Source organism: Acomys minous (assembly GCF_964271855.1).
Source record: "Acomys minous genome assembly, chromosome: 10".
In the NCBI taxonomy this organism is placed as follows: domain Eukaryota; kingdom Metazoa; phylum Chordata; class Mammalia; order Rodentia; family Muridae; genus Acomys; species Acomys minous.
Window position 1 is genome coordinate 8,312,920 of NC_140491.1, and position 21,712 is coordinate 8,334,631.

At 43.0% G+C, this 21,712-nt stretch overlaps 1 protein-coding gene across 1 annotated transcript in view; it reads right to left on the reverse strand.

The window, feature by feature from the left end:
- NWD2 (NACHT and WD repeat domain containing 2) overlaps positions 1-21,712 on the reverse strand; it is a 141,499-nt gene that overhangs the window by 56,874 nt on the left and 62,913 nt on the right. The window contains exon 3 of the mRNA XM_084799097.1: positions 5,301-5,417. Coding sequence (XP_084655223.1) covers positions 5,301-5,417 — 117 coding nt within the window. The remainder of the gene's footprint in view (positions 1-5,300; positions 5,418-21,712) is intronic.

Here is a 21,712-nt window from a genome sequence, read left to right on the forward strand (position 1 = left end):
ATTGGTAATTTTATTTACTTCTGACATTTTAACTGAAATATGATGAAATTTCATCATAGGCATGATTTGTACCCACTAACAGCTAACAGTATTGAGCATTTTCACATATTGATTAGGCATGTAAACTTTTTCTTTTAAGAAATAGCTATTGAGATCCATTTAACATTTTACTCAGATCATCTTAACTTTTTAAACCAAGTTCTGACTGATAATCCTGTATTGGATTAATAGCAGGACAATATTCTTCTCCTATTCTGTACATGGTCTCTTTCCTGTATTATTTTCTTTTGCTACGAGGAAAGTTTTTCTTTGATACAGTCTCATTGCCATTCTTGCTTTGATTTTTCTGTTTTTGCTTTTATGCTACAATGATTAAAGATGGAACTTGTGAGCTACATGCTCAGCCTGGGAATAAAAATGCCATCTATCAGTAACATTTGTAAAGAGGAGAGTGTTCAGGCTGACATAACTGTTCGCCACACGTGAAATCCCAGCTTGATAGCTGAGACTGTAAAGCCTTACACTTTACAAGAAATTCAGGTATGTATTAGCCGACTGAGCCTCACAATAGAGCTTTCAGTCACTCTTTCTGATATTATGTCCAGTCTCTATGGAGATAACAAACCTCAGTGAGGCTCTTAGCAGAAGTCAAACCTTGGGGCCTTGGGGACTGTTTCCCCTTTTACTCACTATGCAAATGCCGTCTCCTTCAGGTTGATCTCTGTTCTCACTGTGTCTCTTCAGTTAATCTCTGAGGGCAGAATTCAACACCACAATTCTAGCCTCCTGCACTCTTTGTGTAATAAAAACTATGTAAAACTAGCTATCTGCTCTTAGCAGCATAGCCTGCATGTCAATGGACATAAAATGTAAAGAGTAAATCACATTAGTATTTCAGTCCACTGTCCACTGGGCCTCCTGGCTCTTTCAAGTGAAAGCTTTGCCTGGCCCTGGATTTTTCTGTATTTAGCGTAAACTAGGATCTGTAAAGAAATAAAACCATTCTTCATTCAACAATCGTGAATTATCTTGCCAAAGTCTTTAGCATTCAGGAAACTAACACATTAGGCTTTGTATCCCACAGGGGCACCAGGACTTGTGGAAGTATCTAAGGGTTGTAGGAGGGAAGGAAACTGTAGCTCACGAGTGACACAAGTGTGCTGTCACCATTGTAAGTACCATATTTACAACAGGAAAAGCTATGCGAAGTACTGTCTCCCACAAACACCAGGCCAGTCTTGTGTAATTTAGGACCGTTAGGATAAACAATCCTTCACCTGTCTGCAGGGCTTCCTCATGGCTGCTATGGGGTTAGTCATGCACCAAGGGGATGAAGGAGAAGTAAATGATTGGTTCATACCCAGGAGAGTTGTTGATGATGCCCTGTTAGTCAGCCTTTACTCTCAGAACCTGCTAGAGGTCTAGCCTTTAAATTATTCATTCTCCAAGTAGCAAATTATTGAAATGAATATGTACAAGTAATTTTAGTTTAGGCATAGCATTCTAGAGTACAGTGAAACGAGGTGAATATCTGTCACTCAGAAATCCCAAGGATGGACTTAGACAGAGCTACTGAGAACATGGCCTCTGAGTTGCTGTTAAGTACACACAGCAATGGGCTTCCCAAATTCAGCTTTCTGGGCATGCAGGAATTTGACCTGACCTATGTTCGGGGCTTTGAATTTCTCTCCCATGTGCCCTGCTTTAGTGGCTTGTATTATTTACTTGGAGGAGAGCAGCCATACTAAGTGCTATTGTTGTAAAGACTATTGTGACCAAAAGCAACTTCGAGAATAAAGAGTTTGATCTGGGTTTTGGTTCCAGAAGGATGAGAATAAACCATGATGGGGAGTCATGGCAGCAGGCAGGGAGCAGGCAGCAGGCAGGAGGAAGAGGGCAAGGGGCAGCAGGCAGCAGGCAGGGAGCAGGCAGCAGGCAGGAGGAAGAGGGCAAGGGGCAGCAGGCAGCAGGCAGGGAGCAGGCAGCAGGCAGGGAGCAGGCAGCAGGCAGCAGGCAGCAGGCAGGGAGCAGGCAGCAGGCAGCAGGCAGCAGGCAGCAGGCAGCAGGCAGCAGGCAGCAGGCAGGCAGCAGGCAGCAGGCAGCAGGCAGGGAGCAGGCAGCAGGCAGCAGGCAGCAGGCAGCAGGCAGCAGGCAGCAGGCAGGGAGCAGGCAGCAGGCAGCAGGCAGGGAGCAGGCAGCAGGCAGCAGGCAGCAGGCAGCAGGCAGCAGGCAGCAGGCAGGGAGCAGGCAGCAGGCAGCAGGCAGCAGGCAGCAGGCAGGGAGCAGGCAGCAGGCAGCAGGCAGCAGGCAGCAGGCAGGGAGCAGGCAGCAGGCAGCAGGCAGCAGGCAGCAGGCAGCAGGCAGGGAGCAGGCAGCAGGCAGGCAGCAGGCAGCAGGCAGCAGGCAGCAGGCAGCAGGCAGCAGGCAGGGAGCAGGCAGGAAGCAGGCAGCAGACAGGCAGCAGGCAGCAGGAAGCAGGAAGCAGGCAGGGAGCAGGCAACAGGCAGGGAGCAGGCAGCAGGCAGTAGGCAGCAGGCAGCAGGAAGCAGGCAGGGAGCAGGCAGCAGGCAGCAGGAAGCAGGCAGGCAGCAGGCAGCAGGCAGCAGGAAGCAGGCAGGGAGCAGGCAGCAGGCAGCAGGCGGCAGGCAGGAAGCAGTAGGAGAAGGAAGCTGCAGGCCTGGACCTTAACCACATACTGAAGCAGAGGGTGTAAACTGGAAGTAGGCTAACGCTATACACTCCCAGAACTTGTTCTGTAGTGTTCCTTTTGCAAGCTCCTGCCTCTTAAGAGTTGCATAACATCTCCAAGCAGCATTACCAACTGGAGACCAGGTGAACCTTTGGGGGACATTTCTGATTCAAACCACGACCATGGTGTAGCTGGTGATGCACTCCAGACAGACATTTTCCCCAAGCTCAGGTCACTGTCTTCACACAGCTGTTCTGTAACCCCCTAAGCAAGGCGTCTCTCCCCTTTGTATCACTGCAATGCTCTCTAAGCTCTGCACGTCTCAGCCTCACTCTGGCCCCTCACCAAGGGGGTCCTGAAGACATCAGTAGGATCATTTCTTTCCACTGTTCAACACACTTCTTTGACTTCCTTTGTCACTCAGAGTAAAAGTGAAAAATTTATTTCTCTTAGTACAATTTTCTTTCCAAAATTGACAGTTCCTAACTATATTGATTATGATGATGTATGGCCAATATATGCAACACCTTAAGAAAAAATAAATTCCAAGGGCCCGAGAGGTGTCCCTCATTCCTACACCTTACTGCTTTGCTCACAGTCTTCCAGGAACTGTGGCTTCCTCTCTGTTCGCTGAATATGCCAGGACATGCCTGAGCACCCATTCCTTGGAGATCTCTGGCCTAGAAGATCAGCCTAATTCTTTCCTACTCCTCTCTCCCACTCACCCCATTTTCCTTTCATGGTCACCCATCATTAACATAGGAAATTTCTCCTCTTTCTAAATATTTCCTCCAGTGTGCTGATCACCATCAGTGGCCTCGTTGGGGAGGTGTGGCCTTGCTGTAGGAGGTGTGGCTTTGCTGTAAGAGGTGTGGCCTTGCTGTAGGAGGTGTGGCTTTGCTGTAGGAGGTGTGGCTTTGCTGTAAGAGATGTGGTCTTGTTGGGGGAGGTGTGGCTTTGCTGTAAGAGGTGTGGCTTTGCTGTAAGAGGTGTGGCCTTGCTGTAGGAGGTGTGGCCTTGCTGTAGGAGGTGTGGCCTTGCTGTAGGAGGTGTGGCTTTGCTGTAAGAGGTGTGGCCTTGCTGTAGGAGGTGTGGCTTTGCTGTAGGAGGTGTGGCTTTGCTGTAAGAGGTGTGGCTTTGCTGTAAGAGGTGTGGCTTTGTTGGGGAGGTGTGACCTTGCTGGAGGAAGTGTGGCCTTGTTGGAGGAGGGGTGTCACTGCAGGAGGAGGGGTGGGTTGGAGATTTTTCAAACTTTATGGCCACCATGCACATGGTATACTTAGAGGCAACATACTATACACATAAAAACAATGTTTTTTTTCAAAGTAAAAAGGGTCACAAGATCAAACATTTGAGAAATTATTGAAACTGAATGATATAACCATAAGATTTTAGCATATTTTTAATTTTAAAAGTTACTACATGGTAAAGTTGTTCTAAGACTAACAGGAAATCCAGAAGCCATAGGGAGAGTGATGTTTGCCTACATAAATATTAAAATCCTTTAAAATCCAATTCCATAGAACCTAATAAAAGTAAATTGAAACTTTATTTGCTGATTCAATATCACTACTATTCAAATGGCTGGAGATCAACTTCAAAGAATGCAAAAGGAAAGAGAAAAAAATACAGGAAAAACACAGGGTTGGAGATATTGAAGTTTCAAAACCTCATCCATTCTGATTGGCTTTCTCTCTGCCTTGTGACTGTTAATCTCAACTTGTGAGCTCTCAGCTACTTCTCCAGTGCCATGTCTGCCTTCCTGCTGCTGTACACCCCACCATGGTACACATGATGGGTAGAAACGTTCTGGATTCAAGACATAGCTTTCTTTTGCAAGGAGTGGAAGTGACTGTGCACAATCACCCACAACAGAGCGGTTCTCCTGCGTCACTGTCACCCACAATGGACCAGCCCTCCTGCATCACTGCCACTGTGCTTACAGAGGAGGATGCCGTCCTCAGAACAGCGCACCTACCTGATAGTGATGTTCTTCTTGAAAAGACCCCGTCGGCATGTTTGACACTTACAGAGAGAGCCTCTGTCTGGAAATCACTGTAGACACAAACTCATGGGACACATTTCCCGCTGGGTTTGACTGCTATATTTGGTTTACCTTACAAACCTTTCAGTCATTGTGTTTAAAGAGATGCCAGGCATGTTAATATTGGGGGAATAAACAGATGCCGTGATGGAATAGTTCCCAGAGCTGGATGAGGAAAGCTATGTCAGTTACTGCAGGGCTGAGAGAATCGTCCTGATTGCTGACTGCAAGGTGGGAAATCGGTCAACTCCACCTCATCCCATCCGTTAACACTCAGATCGTCACTATTAGTTTGTAACATGTCTTGTGAAAAGCTGAAGAGGAGTTTTTTTTTTTTTAACACACATGAGTAAGAAGACAATTAAAATTCTTTAAAATGAATACTTAAGAAGCCTTTCTCTTGGTACCAGAAAAAGAAAAAAAAAAAAAAAAAAGAAGAAAAGAAAAAAGAAAAAGAAAACAACAACAACAAAACCCAACCCTCTCCCTAAAAACCTTCCTGGACAAACCAGCAAGCACTCTCACATTCTCATGACTTAGTAGGAGGAGCCAGTGTTTTATACCCACAACAAAGCACGGGCCTGCAGAGGTCCTCAAGCATTCCTCCAGCAGCTTCATGCGCATCTTCTGCAGCTCCGGGCTGTCCCATTCGTCTCCATCAACTCCCCAGTACAGATCTATGACCTGCGCACAAACGGATGAAGTGGTGTTAATATCCCTGCAGGGAAATGAAATTCACCCTGGGCTTCACTCCTGTTCACCATGTCAAGCTAACAGGACTTCCCACTTCCCTCTTTGCAGCCTTTGGGTGGCGGGGCACTGACTGTCAAGGTCTATCTAAAGAGACTTTTCTTTTTATTCTTTTTTATGATGGTCTGGGAGTGAGCATTGGATTTCTCATTTGGTTTCTGACAGAGGACTCACATGGGCACAGAGACAAGGAAATGCTAAATATTAGAGGTTCTGGAGTGTAGGATTTAATTATTTCAAACTAGCAAAAATTATGAATGTATAAGGGATAAATTTCCCATATTATTCATGACAAATCACATTGTAAAATAATATTTACTGTACATGATAATATGAGAAGAAATATTGATCTGGCATTAAGCATCTATTTTTTTTTTTTTTTAGAAAAGAAAAAGGAACCACAAAAACCCCTCCCTTTCTGTTACTACCACATTTTATTCCAGAGGGTAGATATTTTGGCAATGTCTGTTTTATCTGTGACCAATTTGGCTTTCATCAATACATATTCAAAGAACCTTATTGGAAAACAGAAAGGTCTGCCTTACTGAGAGACGAGGATAATAGGACCCTCCATCTCCTGACTTCAAACACTGCCCGGAAGAGTCTGTAAGCTGTAAAAGTGTTCAGAAGTCAGCTCTATGAAAAGATCTGTGGAGAGCAGCCCAGGTTCATTTCCTTTACTCAGCATCCTCTGCACAAAGTCACATGGTTTCTGCCCAAGGCTTTGAGGGGCTCTGGTTTTCTTTCCCTAGTTTCCATGCATCAGGAAAGAGAAACTGCAGGTTGTTTTCATTAGGATTACTGGGATCTGGAGATGCTCCTGCCCCCCTTAAAGTGTGCAGGGGCTTGGGGCTTGCGTGAGAGGCATGCAGGAGGAGGAGGGGAGTCCTCTGTGGGTGCAAGCAGATTCCAAGGACTTTGTGCCCTTCCTGGTTCCTGGACCTGGAACAGATTGTTCTTACTAGTATCTGACTTCTTGAAGCCGATTCTTTAGACCCCTGCTAGTATCTTTCAAAAGTATTCCCATGAGGAGAGGGTTGGGGAGTGATCCGGAAAGATGGTTTGTTGGTGAAGAGTACTTGGTGTCCCATCACGAAGACTGCAGAGCATCCATGTCTGGTGGACCACAACATCTGTAACTCCAGTTGCAAAGCTCAGCCACACAGACAATAAATGTTAAAAAAAAATAATACTTCCACAGTCCAATCTGGGACCTCCAGCATAACTGAAACTCTACACATGGACTTGGGGAGCCCGTCTACACTTGTAAGGTTTAACCACACCATATTAAGGAGGGGTAGCTGCCAATGAGGTGATTGCTTGAGTGACCAATTGGAGAATCACTAGCTGGGGCTATTGATTATTAAGGATGAATAATTGAAGATGTACAATTCAATTTGTCTAGGGCTCTCTGGCTCCTGTGACTCATGTCTCTTAGGCTGGACAGTGGAGTAATAGTAGATGCCCCTGTCACTGAATTACAGGGAATAGAACTGTGTGCTGCTGAGTTTCAGGGGCGCACAGAAGTCATCTATGGAGAAAGCCAGACAGAAAGGACTGTAAAGTATGCTTGGTAAGTAATTTGATCATATTCCTTCTGTGTGATTTAGAAAGTGCCTCGTTTTTTTCCAGTCATTTTAACTTCCATTGCCAGAAAACTGTTACATTACTATATAATAATATAAATGTTAAGATAAGACATTTAAAATGGTTTTGAATTTCTTTTAAAAATTTGACTTATTTGATTATTTTCTGTATGTGAGTGTTCTGCCCGCATGGATGCTTGCACACCATACGCATGTTGGGTGCCTACTGAGGTCAGAAGAGTGTTGGATTCCCTGGGATTTGATGAGTTAGCAGATGCTTCTGAGCTGACAATGTGGTTGCTGGAAACTGAGCTCAGGCACTCTGCAAGAGCAACAGTATTCTTAGTTGTTGATCCAACTCTCCAGTCTCTAAAACAAGACATTTTTTCAGCTAATTAAGCATCAGAACCACTCAGACCCATTGCTGTGTGAATGATACTCCCGCTGTGCCATGGGCAACAGAAGAATCACACACAGGTTTTGTCTTCATCTTAATCGACACTGGCTGGATGCGAAGTCGAGCTTTGTAGGACAACATTACAGTCAACAACAGATCACAGGAAGATATACACGGCATAACGTAACTAGCAAGAAAACTCTCAAAACTGGTGACAAATGAGAAAGGGCAGCATTTCTAAATGGCACATAGGTCAAGAAAGAAACCACAAGGGAAATAAAAAATATAGAAAAAAGAAAATGAAGACACAGCATACTGAAGTTATGGGAGGCGGTCGAAGTAACACAAAGAAAAAAGTGTAGCTTAAAAAAATTATATTGAAAAATTTCAAGTCAATGACCAAGTTTCCTTTTTAAGGACAAAATAAGCATCCAGAAAGAGGGAAATAATAGCTCATTATGGGAATTTATAAGCTAGAAAAATGGAGGGAATCAACAAAAGATTAATGAAAAAGTTAGCAAAGTACAATTTAGTGAAAGTGAAAATGATGCTGAAGGAAGTTGACTCAAGCCACCAACACCAGAGAACAGTGTTATTGTTACTCACCCCGGAAGAAGAGTGAGTACAAAGTTCCTATACTAGAAACAGCCAACTGTATGCCAATAAGTTATAATTTAGACAGACTGAAAAACTGCCAACAAGACACAAATTAGCAGAGCTGATTCAAGACAAAATACATAATCTATAGGTATCTTTAAGAAGAGATCAAACAGTAAATAATTCATTAACTATTGTTGAAAGGAAATGTCCAGCTCCAGATGGACATGCTGGTAATGTCTGCCAAACGCTTAAAGAAGAATTAATATCAATTCTTCATAAATACTTGCAAAAATTTGAAAGACAGAGGGCACTTTCTAAGAACAGTATGAGTCAGGTACAAAAACTAGACAGAGTATCCTAAGGAAACTGTAGATTGATATTTTTATGACTACAGTGCAAAAATTCTCAACAAAGTTTTAGAAAGTCCAAACTAGTTGTATAGAAATATAGAAACATGATTATACAAGAAATCAAGTAAGAATTATTTGGAACCCAAGGTTGGTTAAAATGTTAGGCAAACTGGCTAATGCAATATAGTATTCAAACAAAATAAAGGACAAAATTTACGTGATCATCTCAATAGACAAAGAAAAAAACTGATAAAATTGAGTCAATTTCATGATAAAAATACCTAATAATGTAGATGCAGAACCAGACTTTTTCAACCAGATAAAGCACATTTGTGAAAACCCCAGAGCTACCATTGTACTTAGGAGAGAAACTTGAAGGTTTTCCTCTTATAATTAGAAAGAAGAGAAAGTGTCCACAGCCCCCACGCCTACTAAACACTATTCCAAGGCTTCTATTAGGATAAGTAGAAAGGAATAAAATACATACACATGGCATATTTTTGTATAGTAAAATACAGAGGAATGTGATGAAATGTGAATACAGCTATAACCATGGACGTGCCATGGTATTTGTGTGGAGACTCAGGGACAAACTTGTGGTGTCTGTCCTCTCTTGCAATCTTGCAACCTCTGTGTGGACTACAGAGATCAAATGCAGGTTTCCAAGCTTTCCCAGCAAGTGCCTTTGCCTGCTGAGCCATCTTGCTGACCACTTGATTATTTTTATAGGTATAGAAAAATTACACACACACACACACACACACACACACACACACACACACGAAAACAACAATATCCAACAAGGAAGTGAAGACAAAAACCACACAATGGAAGAAAACCATAAACCAGAATATCAAGACTACATAATGTTGATGACTCCATAATAACAAAAATAATAGTTAAATATGAGGATAAAATATGAGTAGATTCTTCTTCAAAGAATAGGTACATATTTCTGGCAATCATAAAAAGATACTCAGTATTATTCATTATCAGGGAAATGCCAATCAAAGCCAGGATAAGATCATAATCATGTATGCACCAGGGTGTCTGTAACAAAAAAGACTGAAGGTGAGGAGAGACCGGAGCCTCCATGCATTCTGTGTGGGAACACGAAGTGCGTCAAACACTGGGAAGGGTCTGGCAGCTAATGCAGTGGCCAGAGTTAACACACGAGCCAGCAATACGACCCAGCTAAGCAAAGCCAAGAGGCATGAGCACGTGTCAACATGAGAACTTGTGTTTGGAGGTTAGTAGGGGCAGTTCTTCTTCATGGAAACCAGAGTGCAGGGACAACCCAGAATTCTACCACACGGTCACCTGGCAACAAGTGAAGTGATGAAACATGGCTACAGGGTTACAATGCAGGTGAACTTTGAAAACATTAGCTGAAAGAGGCCAGTTACAAAGGCTACAGATGACATGATCCCCCGTATATGAACATAAAGACACATAAAGACAGGACATGAAATAGGGGTTCCCTAGGGTGAGTGAGAAGGGGGAAAGGGGGACCCATATAATACACACAGTTTCTTTCAAGGTGACAAACATGTTCTAAAATGGATTTCTCTAATTGCCACACTACTGTGAATATACAAAAACACTCCATTGAACGATAAGGTTTAAGATTGCATCTCAATAAAGCTATTTTAGAAAGACTCATTGCACACCTATTTATGTTGTGATTCCCTACTGTTCTTATGTTCCCTGCCCATAGGGTAGTTGGGTGAAAGAATAACGGGTGTTTGAATCAAGTACCTAGTATATTAAAGGATAGACAGTAAGATCTAACTAAGTGGGTGCAGACCAAATGGCCAGGATAACATTTTCCAACAGGGCTCTCGTTTGCAGTCATCTCATGCACTGCAGAAGGCAGAGCATCACACAGCTTGTCTGCCACCTTGTCTTTTGTCACAGTGTTTGCATCTAGTATCCTTATATTTTGGTCACTAGCACTCTCATTCAAGCCTTCGCAAACTGCCCATCTTTTTATTCAATAGCGTTGTTCAACTCCTACCTGCAGTTTTTATCCATTACACTGTTCTTTCCCATATGTCTTTATGGGCATCAAATGATGAAAAAGATAAAATCAGGCAGCCATAAAGACAGAGAGGAGATAAATACCCGAAACGTTGAACTTATGCAACACAAAAATCCATTTTGGGCAAACCGATCTGCCATCCGTCTACATGATCAATACCTGGTAAAAACCACTTGGAACTAAAGTGCTCAACAAGATAAGATTTATTATACACTTAAAAAAAATTAAGTTTAGCTTTGAGCTTAATGCCTGGGCACTGCAGCCCCATGATGCACTTTGCTGTTTGCTGGACTACCACCTTGTCAACAGCACATTTTATATGCCTTTATTTATTGCATCATTTAAGGAGAAAGCTTAGAAAAGTAATTTGACTTTTATATATTTTTTTACTTAAAACCATTTCATTTGTTTTTAAAAAAATTCCTAGGGATGCTGATTTATGTTGCTTATTATAATATGCTCAATTGATCTGAAAACAAAATAATCAGCCAAGAAAGACCCAATAAATCCTCCACAGCAATAAGACAAATATCACTTAAACACCAGCATTATAAAACTATTAAGGAACTTGTAAGAAACAGTAACCAAATGCTTTACCTACCATCCACCTTCAAACAAACAAACAAACAAACAAACCAAACCAATCAAAATGGAATTTATAATGCTCTAATACTATTGAGTGTTTGGAAAGCGTCCTTGAGCAAATGCTTACCAAAGTATTTTCTTGATAAATTTCTCCACATTATAGAACCTCATTTGGATGTAAAACATGAAAGTCAGAGAGTACATGACCGATATTTTTTTCATATGATGTTGAACGTACATGTGGTGTGTGTGAGTTTGTATGTGTGCTGTACACACCTGTGCACGGCTGGAGGCCAGTGGACAACTGCTGTTGGCTTTTCCCCTGGAGACAGGCTCACTCACAGAATTTGGAGGCTACCTAGGCTGGTTGGTGGCTGGCAGCACTTACTTTCCTGTCTCTGCTCACACAGCACTGGAATTATAGGCATGCTTGTAGCTACACCCAGCTTTTTCTGTGGGTGCTGGGATCTGAACTCAGGTCCTCATACTCTCACTTACCCAATGAGCCACCTCTCTCACATCTGTATTATTATTATTATTATTATTATTATTATTATTATTATTATTTTATTATTATTATTAATTTAAACAAATCCCATACTGGAATGAAAGCTTTTATTAGTTATAGTGGGAGGCTCCACACTCATCTAGCAGGTCTTTATTGGTTAGGGCATTTCCTCTTTGGGAGTGATCTCATTTCACACTTAAAAATAATCTTAACATATTATAGTTAGTTTGGATTTAAAAAAAATGGATTTCTCTAGCTTTCCTGGCCTCTACACACATAAAACATAGCTTTTAGGGATCTTTTAAAGGACTTTAATAGCTCAGGAAATAACTACAAAAACTGGCAAATGGGCGCACACGGAATTAAAAAACAGGCATAGCAAAGGGGACCTGCCGGCGGAGCAAACAGGGTGGAGAATGGGAGAAAATCTTTGCCAACTGTACATCAGCCATGGGGTAATGCTTCAGCCTGTGATGTACGAAATACCCAAATGTCGCACTCCGCAGACCAGCCTACCGATGCATGAGCAAATGAAGTGAGTGGACAGCTCTAAAAAGGAGAAATGTAAAGGACCAATAAAGTATGAAAAATGCTCAGCATCCTTAGCCCTCAGGGAAATGTAAATTAAAACTTCATTGAAAGTCTATTTCACTCCAGCCAGAATGGCTACCATCAAAGAAACTAATGACAGATGCAAGTGAGAGAGGACAGGGGAACATGTGTCTTTGGGAATTAAATCGTGTGCAGCAACACTGGAAATTGGTATGGAGGTTCCTAAAAAACTGAAAACAGAACTAGAGCCTGATCCATTTATATCAGTCACAGGAATATAACTGAAGGAAACTAGGTAGGCACAGCACAGAGATAGTTACACATCCATGTTTACCGCACATTATCCACAACAGCCAAGATATGGAAACAGCCTGGACTGCCCATCCTCAGAAGAGCATACAAAGAAAATGTGCTATACATACATAGTAGAGTCTTATCCTCTATAAAGGATGAAATTATGTCACTTTTAGAAAAATGGAGCTGGAGATTATGATTAAATGAAATAAGCCAGAATCACAGAAGTTATTATGTTTTCTTTTCATATAAAGGATTCTCTCTCTCTCTCTCTCTCTCTCTCTCTCTCTCTCTCTCTCTCTCTCTGCTATCTCTATCATCTGTCTATTATCTATCTATCTATCATCTTTCTTTTTTCTTTCTACTATCTGTCATCTTTATATTATCTATATATCATCTATCTATCCCCTTTCTGTTATCTATCTATCTATCTATCTATCTATCTATCTATCTATCTATCTATCTCATGAATGCACAAGGAGAGTCTATGAGTGGAGGGAGTTGAAATGGAGGGGAAACGAGTAATTGTATGAAGAAAATATAGCATATTTTATCTCATGTAGAATCTAGATTTAGCAATATATATTGGTGTGTGTGTGTGTGTGTGTGTGTGTGTGTGTGTGTGTGTGAGAGAGAGAGAGAGAGAGCGAGAGAGAGAGAGAGAGAGAGAGAGAGAGAGAGAGAGAGAGAGAGAGAGAACAGGAGTATTTGAAGAGAGGAAGGAGGACGACCCCCACCAAAGTATTCAAATGAAGGCAAAACAGGGGAGGCATGTTTGGAAGACAGTAACATTACCATGGTAGGAGAGCCACAGTCGGGGAGGGAACTCTCTTTGGAACTGCTTTAGTGTTTGCATCCCATTTCCAGAGCACTTACCTCAGAAGAAACTAATCTGAGGAGAGTCTGGGGACACTTTTAGCAGTGCCAAGTTATGGGTTTTACATGTAGTAATTCTCTGTGTAGAACGGCTTGTAGCTGCAGTGGTCACAAGACAATGCAAGGCTCTTGCCGGTGAAGGCTTCACTTTTACTAGGACTATTGTGACGACTTACTTTTCACTACCTGCAGTTGTGTTCTTGGTCATGAGATAAGTGACTGTGGGTTATATATTATAATGATCAAAATAGGTGATTATTGAAAAGCAGGTCCGGCTCAGGCTTTATGTGGGTGCCCTAGTAAGGGTGGTGGCGGGGCGCGGGGGCTGTCAATAACATGGATTCTGTCACCTGCTCTTTGATCACCAGGCCGCAGGGGAAGAGGACATGCTCAGTTAAGATGCAGCTTGATGAGCTGGGGTGGGAGGATGGAGGAGGCTCCCCTTTTCTGAGGAGTAGGGAAGGAGGTATGGGGAAGAGGGAGAAAAGGTGGGGCTGGGAGGGGAGGCGGGGGGGACTATGATCAGGATGTAAAGTGAATAAATAAATAAATTAATTTAAAAAATTAAAAGAATATAAAAAAGTAAATGAAAATGCAGGTCCTAAATTAAGCCCATGACAACCACTGGCTGTGTGTGATTATCAGAAAGAATAAGTTCACCAATGTGAAGTCAGAGCCTGCATTAGCTGAAGCTTCTGGGGCCTCTGGACAGCTTTAATAAGTGTCACTCTGTCATCTTCTCATTTTGGAAGCTGCTAACCTGCACCCCCTGTATACTCAGGTAATTCATTTTATTCTTTCTCAAGTATCTGATGGGGTTGAGGACCAGATAGTTTAGTTTCACAATTAAACTTAGTTGTTTATAGGGGTTAAGATGTTTTTAGGTCTAGATAGATGTTTTAAATTGATAATGATGAGATAGGATAGATACTGATTTACATTCAGAATTTTAGACACACCAAGATAGGAAAGATGTTTTCTTCAAGGCTGCCAAATACAAATAGCCAAAATAATATGAATGTAACATTTATATAATTCCTGGCTGTTCTGTGAGTCTTCTTGCTGTAGGTAGTTTATTGTATGTATTTGTAATAATATAAATGTATAGGCTAAAAAAAAAAGCATCACTTGGCTGAGACTCATGTGAAGCCCATGGCTGTGGGAACTTCAATGCATCTGGTAGCAGAACCAAGGGACTAGTATTTTCAGGAGCCGGAGAAGAAATGAGGTGGGAGCTGTTGAGCTCATGTGCTGAGTCTAAGCTGCCAAATCTCGCTGGCTGGACACAGGAACCAGCATCCCTCAGTGGCAAGGTATTGGTCCACACCAACATACACAAGAAAGCCCAAAATTTGGCTGTGTTTTTGCCCATTACTGGGGTCTCTACAGACTCTGTATGGCTGTACATACCACTGCAGCACCCATAGCTACTTCCCCACTTGCATCACTGCCCCCTCTAACCTACTGACCACTCTACACATAGACGGTTTTTCAAAAATCAACATCACATCACTTGGGAGTCAATTGGGTGGTTCTCTTGTCAGTGTTACAGAGTACAGAGACAACATAATAGAGGGAAAGTTTAGACTAAGAGGCACTGTCCATCATAGCAGGGAAGCATGGTGCCTGGATTGGGTCAGTCCATGGTTCCAGCATGTTGCAGTGACTTCTTACATGGTTTTAGCCAAGAAGCAAGAGAGAGAGAGAGAGAGAGAGAGAGAGAGAGAGAGAGAGAGAGAGAGAGAGAGAGAGAGAGAGAGGAGAGGGAGAGGGAGAGGGAGAGGGAGAACTGAGAGTAACAAGTTATAGCTTGTAAGGTTCATCTCTAGTAGCAAACTCTACTTAAAGAAATCTACCTGAAATCATCTGAAGGCTCTACTTCCTAAAAGCTCTGCTTCCTAAAAGCTCTATTTCCTAAAGCCTCCGTTTCCTAAAGGTTCCACAACCCCTTCAAACAGTCCCACTGGCTGGTGACCAAGTTTTCAAACATATAAACCAGTGCACAGCACTTTCATATCCAGACTGTAACTTCCAGATACAACGTAGAACTGCTTCCTGCTTTAAAGACGAAAAGCTAAAGGACAGACAAGTTAGGAAACCTTCCCAGCGTCACAAAGGCAGCAACGGTGGAGATGGGATTTGAGACAGGGCTCTCAACACCATTTTCGCAAGCTGCTCTATGTACACTCACATTACTTCATAGTCAAGTTTCTATGAGTGTTAGGGTGGCAGAGGTTTGTGAGAGAGCATGGCCGTTGCTGTGAAGCTGCCGAACTGGTTCAAATCTTGACTTTGCTTCTTATGTGTAGCAAATCACTAGCCCTTACATATTTATGTCCATATTTCTAGGTCTCTTCACCCAAAGATAAGAAACATGGGATTCATATCTTAGACTCATAGCAAGGACTGAGAAAATTAATACTCAGCACATGGGGTAAGCTCATATAATTATCAAGTTCTTGACATTTGCCCTTGAGAATATGTTTCTTCTTCCTGTAATATTTTTCTATGAGGTCCTCTACCCATCTTTTTTTTTTTAAAAAGTCAGGCCTTTCTGAAAATTCAGAATAGTAAGAGCTCTGACTTCTTTCCTCCATGATGCCTGCCCACAGCACCTGCATCTCCTTGGCAGCGAGCATCACATGGGTCAGTGCCAACTCATGACTACATGCCCCGTGCGACTCGGCGACATTGGGTCAGAGACTGCTCAACACTGGGGCTGCTAGTCTCACAACTCTTCCTCAGGCAGTGTGCGCTCACCAAATGTCGTAGTCACTTGTCTTGTTGCTGTGACAACTGACCAAAGCAATTTAGGGAAGGAAGGAAGGGTTTCTGTTTGCTTGCAATTCAAGGGTCAAGCTATCATGGCAGGAATGTCACATGGTAGGCGCTTGAGGCGGCTGTGCATGCTGTGTGCATAGTCAGCCAGTAGAGATGAATTCTGGTGCTCAGCAGGCTTTCTCCCTTTGTATTCAGTCTAGGACTGCAGCTTAGGGAATGGGTCCGCCCACACTGAGGCGGAAATTCCCGTGTTAATTTAGCCAGTCTAGATTATCCCTCACTGACACGTCCAGGGATTTGTCTCCCACGGGAATTCTTTCCCATAGATTCTTTAAGGTCTACAATGTTAAATGACCATGGTATCTATGTAAAGCGACATGGAGAGGGCTCCGAGGACCGCGGACAAGCCTGATCCATGAGGTCAAGAGCAGACATCAGCGAGGAGGCAAAACACAGATGGCTTTGGCCTTAAAGGACAGATACATAATCTCCTCTCCAGAAAGGGTTGGAAGGCCTTTTTAATACACATGACTGTGATGCGAAGACAAGAACTTTGCTTCTTTATCCTTCTTGTTTACAGATATTAAGATCATGATATAAACTTTGGGGGTCAGAAGGACGGAAGGATCAGGTAGAAGAAACGCCTGATTCCGTAGGTAAGCAAAACAGAGTTAGGTGCTACTCAGTGGTCTCTGCCAAACTATCCACAAGGAGAATCTTTCACACAAGTTGTCATTTTACTCTGTGAACATTTGTTAAAATGCTCCTCCCTCCTTCCTGTAAAAGTAGGAAAAGTAATAAAGAAAACCACAGCTACTACGTGTTTAGGATTTACGAGAGGCTTTGTGGTGAGTGTATTCAACTGAGACATTTAAATGTCATCTGAAAATTGGTTACTATTTCTCATTTGGCTTACTGAAGGACAAATTCTCTTGGGTGATTTCCACTACTTGGGGATACGTGAGGCAGTCACAGGTTAGCAGAAATTAAGGCTTAGCAAAGAATAACTGCTCTAGTAAACTCTGATTCTCCCCTCAAAGCTACCACTCTCCTTTTAGGAGAAATATTAAGAAGATTGCCTCTGAACGCAAACTAAAATGAGAAATAATGATATTGTGCAAGAAGTCAGGCTTGACCATTCAGAGAAAGCCACTCACTGCATGCTGCAGAAATTGTGATTAAATCGAGACAATGAAGGTCATGTACACAGTCCCTGTCTCCCCTTGCCTGGTGTCATCCTTTATTTATTTCCCCTTTAATAAGCTGGCTCTCTCACAATGACGGGAGATGGATGATGTAACACATTTATACACCCAGAGCATATCAGCCTGGTGAGGCCTGGCTAGACTCTGACGGACAGCACTGAAATGTGAAGTGACTAAACAAATTAGACCTCTGGCCTGAGTGAAGTGATGCGATGCCATGAAGAGCTGTGCATTTCCTGGTAGACAGAAGCGTCCATTAGACAAATAGAAACTAGAGAAAGGTGATTAGTTGACAAGGTACAGGGGAGACCAAGGGCACCATAACAGATTGTGTCAATTACAAAGCCTGCAAGGTGTGTTGGCAGCTCAGGGGACAAAACATATCTTGAGATGCTTGAGCAGGCAGTTGGTAGTAGGGTCTGGGGCGGGGTTAACAGAAATGAAGTGTGCATGAAAAAGCAACCAAAGTAATAAAACAAAGGGGTTAGTAGAACATACGTGAAGTGAGAGAGCAAGGGGAAGCGGACTATCGGGAGCTAAAGTTGTGAGTAGAGATGGGAGCAGGAGGAGAGGGAAGTGAGGGGGTGGGGTAGATGCTCCAACAGTAAGGCTGTCTGAAGAAGCTTTGGGAAACCCTGTGAGGTTGTAAGCTAATTAAAGCAGAATAAAAGGAGGAATTTAAGAAGAGCTATGGTGCGTGGGCATATTCCAGAAGACGTGGGTTATTATATGCAGATGTTACCCCAAACAAGACAGATGTATGCTCTTCCTCTGAACTGCCCACCATGACTAGGTTAAGACCCTATTGCTAGGACATAGAGAAATAAGTCTTGGATGGACCAAGGCATTCTTCCTGCTGGCCATTGGTAGGTTTTCTATGCCTCAGTGCCTGGTTCCAAACACATGAGCACATGGGCAGCAAGAACTACATTTAGTGGGTTATTTAAAAAGACATGAAGTTGGGAAGGAGATAGGGGGTATGTTGAGGATAAGGTGGAGTTGGAGAGAGAGGAGAGAGAGAGAGAGAGAGAGAGAGAGAGAGAGAGAGAGAGAGAGAGAGAGAGAGAGAGAGAGAGGGAGAATGACTATGACCAAGAATCATTGGATAAATGTGACATATGGAAAAATGTTATTATGTGTTTAAATAATCCAACAAATAATTTTACAAGAAAATGTGTAGAAGAGACTGGCTTAATGGAGTAGGAGGGCTTTGATAAGAGAATACAGGATAAAAACAGTATGCATCTGTAAGGCCATGATAATCTGAGGTTCACAGAATTTAACTCAGCCTGCAAACACACACACACACACACACACACACACACATACACGTAGATGGTGTCATTTAATTATTTTTGCTTAAAACCGTTTTGGGCTTCCTGCCCAAATTTCCATCTCTTGATTAGCAGGATAAAGAGGGCTTTTAGTTCTGTCTTGTTAAACCTTAGCTAAGAATGATATATTCATGGAGTCTTTGTGGCAAGTCTTGGCTTTCCCATTGTTCGTTAAGATGACTTCCACATCCTGAAGGGGAAAATAGAAGTTCTTGGGTACAACTGCAGTGGATGCCAAGCACATGTCTGGCAGCAGACAGTCAGGGCTGTGTTTGGGGCAGGGGAGACCATGACCTGGCCTTTTCCTGTCGGCTTAATAAGGGCTGGTGCTTTTCAGATGGCTAACCCCCTCTTCCTCTGCCTTGGATAAAGAGCCTCCAAGTCTTGGGATCATGCTTCATCCACTCTCCTCAACTTATTCACCCAGATCTTTTGTGTCGTCCCATATCCCTGGCCCAAGCATCGCCGTTGCTTTCAATGGTGCAAATATAATTGTTAGGACTGAGGGCGTCTTGGGAGAGTTTGACTACACAGTTTCCTGTCATGTTGACGAAGAAGTTGGTATGCCAGTGGGAGGCACAGAGTGTTCTGAGGTGATGTCCTTCCAGTGTTCCTTGTAGATAACAGAGCAAGTGTTCCTGGAAGTTATTGTCTACCTAGAAAGTTTCACTTACCTAACTCATCTCCCCTCTGAAGCAAAGCTTGTTGTTTGGTGGGCTTTCCGGGTGCCCCAATGATATCCTGAGACACGGGAGCCCAGGAACCACACAGCTCAGAGAGGAGGCCTCCTCTGTAGAGACGGTGCAGCTCCCAGAGGAGGGGTACCCCAACCCCTGAGCCCTGCTCCTTCTCCAGCTGTTGCAGCTCCGACTCTACCCCTCGTTTCCTCCCATTCTCTTACAAGCTATGTTAGGAAGGTCCTGTCTCTGCCTTCTTAAAACAAAATACAACCCCCCCATATCTTCCACCTTTTTCTCTATAAGTTAAAGCTGCAGAAAGAGGCAGAATCTCACAGGACTGGGCAACTTGCTGAAGAAGCTATTAGAAGAATTGAAATAAATATCTTAAGTTTGAGTGTAGAAAACTTACCCTCATGAGGGCTCTACTTTTATGCATAGATTAAGGCTTTAAAAGGGCATGGGCAGAGAGAAGGTGCCCTCCCTGCCCTTAACACTGGCCACCATGTAGGACACAGTGTCTCTCTCCCTCATAGGATGCAGACACCTAGGTGCGATGTTGGAGACAGAGGCTGTATTCTTATGAGGAACCAAACCTGCTACCATCTTGATTTTGGCCTTTCCAAATCATACAACTGTGAAGAAAAAAATTCTATCTTTCATAAATTAGTCTCAGGTACTTTACTACACCAGCATAGACTACCATAGTTTCTGTCTTTCTGCAGCATCTCTTCTTGTATGTGATGTAATAAATGCTTTCTGAATAGTCTTCCCTTCAAGTTAACATTCTTTCTGTATTAGATGCAACACACTCCTTAAAGCAGTGGGGGAAAGTTGAACTACCCTTTCACAGGGTCACCTAAGACCATCAGAAAGCACAGATATTTACATTATAGTTTGTAACAGTAGCACAATTACAGATATGAAATAGTAACAAAAATAATTTTATGGTTCGGGGGGGGGGGCATCACCACAACATGAGGAACTGTATTAAAGGTTCGCAGCATTAGGAAGGCAGGTTGAGAATTATTGCCTTAGAGCAACAGATGCCCTGCAATAACTAGGTCAAAGATCTTTTATGATACTCAGAAAGCCAGGAGAGGAATGTGTGTTCTTCTCTGCACTGGGTTCCCGGTGAGGAGGAAGAATGAAGAGTGTACAAGACAAGCCAGCTAGCAATGCTCGGGTGTCACGGTGGGCCAGGCACTCTGTGTTCATCCATTTAATCCCCACACTAATGCTGGAAGGCAGGTACTGACCCATTCACTTTATGTAGGCCCCAGACACAGCTAATATATGAAGCAATGTGCCCAGAGTCCAGGACTGGACATCTGCACACATGACATTTCAACCTTTGTATATGTAACAGAAAAACTCGTGCGGTTGCTACCATTCTTTGTAAATGATTTAACAAGCAGCCCTGCACAGTAGCAGCAATGCAGGCTACTCCAGTATCATGTGTATCAATAACAAAGAAAGGTGCTTGTAGTTAAAAGATGCCACACAATTTATTTGCGTCTTCAGTGCCAATTTCAAATGTAATAAATGTGCAAAGCTCCGCATCTGAGAATCAGTGAGAGCTGGTAAGTGTTGTTTCAAGGAAGATTGTTTGAGCAGCTGTGTGCAGTCTAGACAAGAACAACACAATGATGAAGGCAGGGAGAGATCAGAAAAAGACTTCCACACCCAAGCAAGGCAGGGGCTTAGGAAATGGAAATGAGATAAATGTCTAGGAGCATCACAGCGGATGAATCAAAGGGAGCACTGGCAGCTCGGAGCTGGGCTTGGAAGAGTGGAGGGATGCTCTGACTATGAGCAGGAAGTTTATGTGCTAAAGACTGGAAAATAGTAGCAGTTGGAAAACTAGGTAAAGAAAAAGTCTCGGTTCTGTCACGTACTCTGGTGCCTCACATTTGACCATGTCCCCTGGAGGGGGAGACCTGGTGGCACTCAGAGGAAGGACAGCAGGTTACTAAGAAGAGACTTGATACCCTATGAACATATACAGGGGGAGGTAATCCCCCTCAGGAACAGTCATAGGGGAGGGGAATAAGGGGAAAATGGGAGAGAGGGAAGAATGGGAGGATACAAGGGATGGGATAACCATTGAGATGTAACAAGAATAAATTAATAAAAAATAAATGAATAAAAAAAATAGAGATGCTAACACTCATGCAACTATGAAAAGCAGGTCCGCAGATACTGAGAAAGGACATCTCCGCACTGACAGAAGTTTAAGGAGATTAAGGCTTGAACTATTTGCTGAGGAAGGAAGGCCACCAAGAGAACAGATCTATACCTGTGCTACCAGAGGCAGCCTGGAGTGATGGAACCAGCAGGAGTGGCACCCATTCCATTTGTGTCTTTGAGTGCCAGCATAATGTCATCCCTAGGCAAGTACAGGGCAACCTACCTACTGGCAGGAGCTGGCTCCACTCTTACT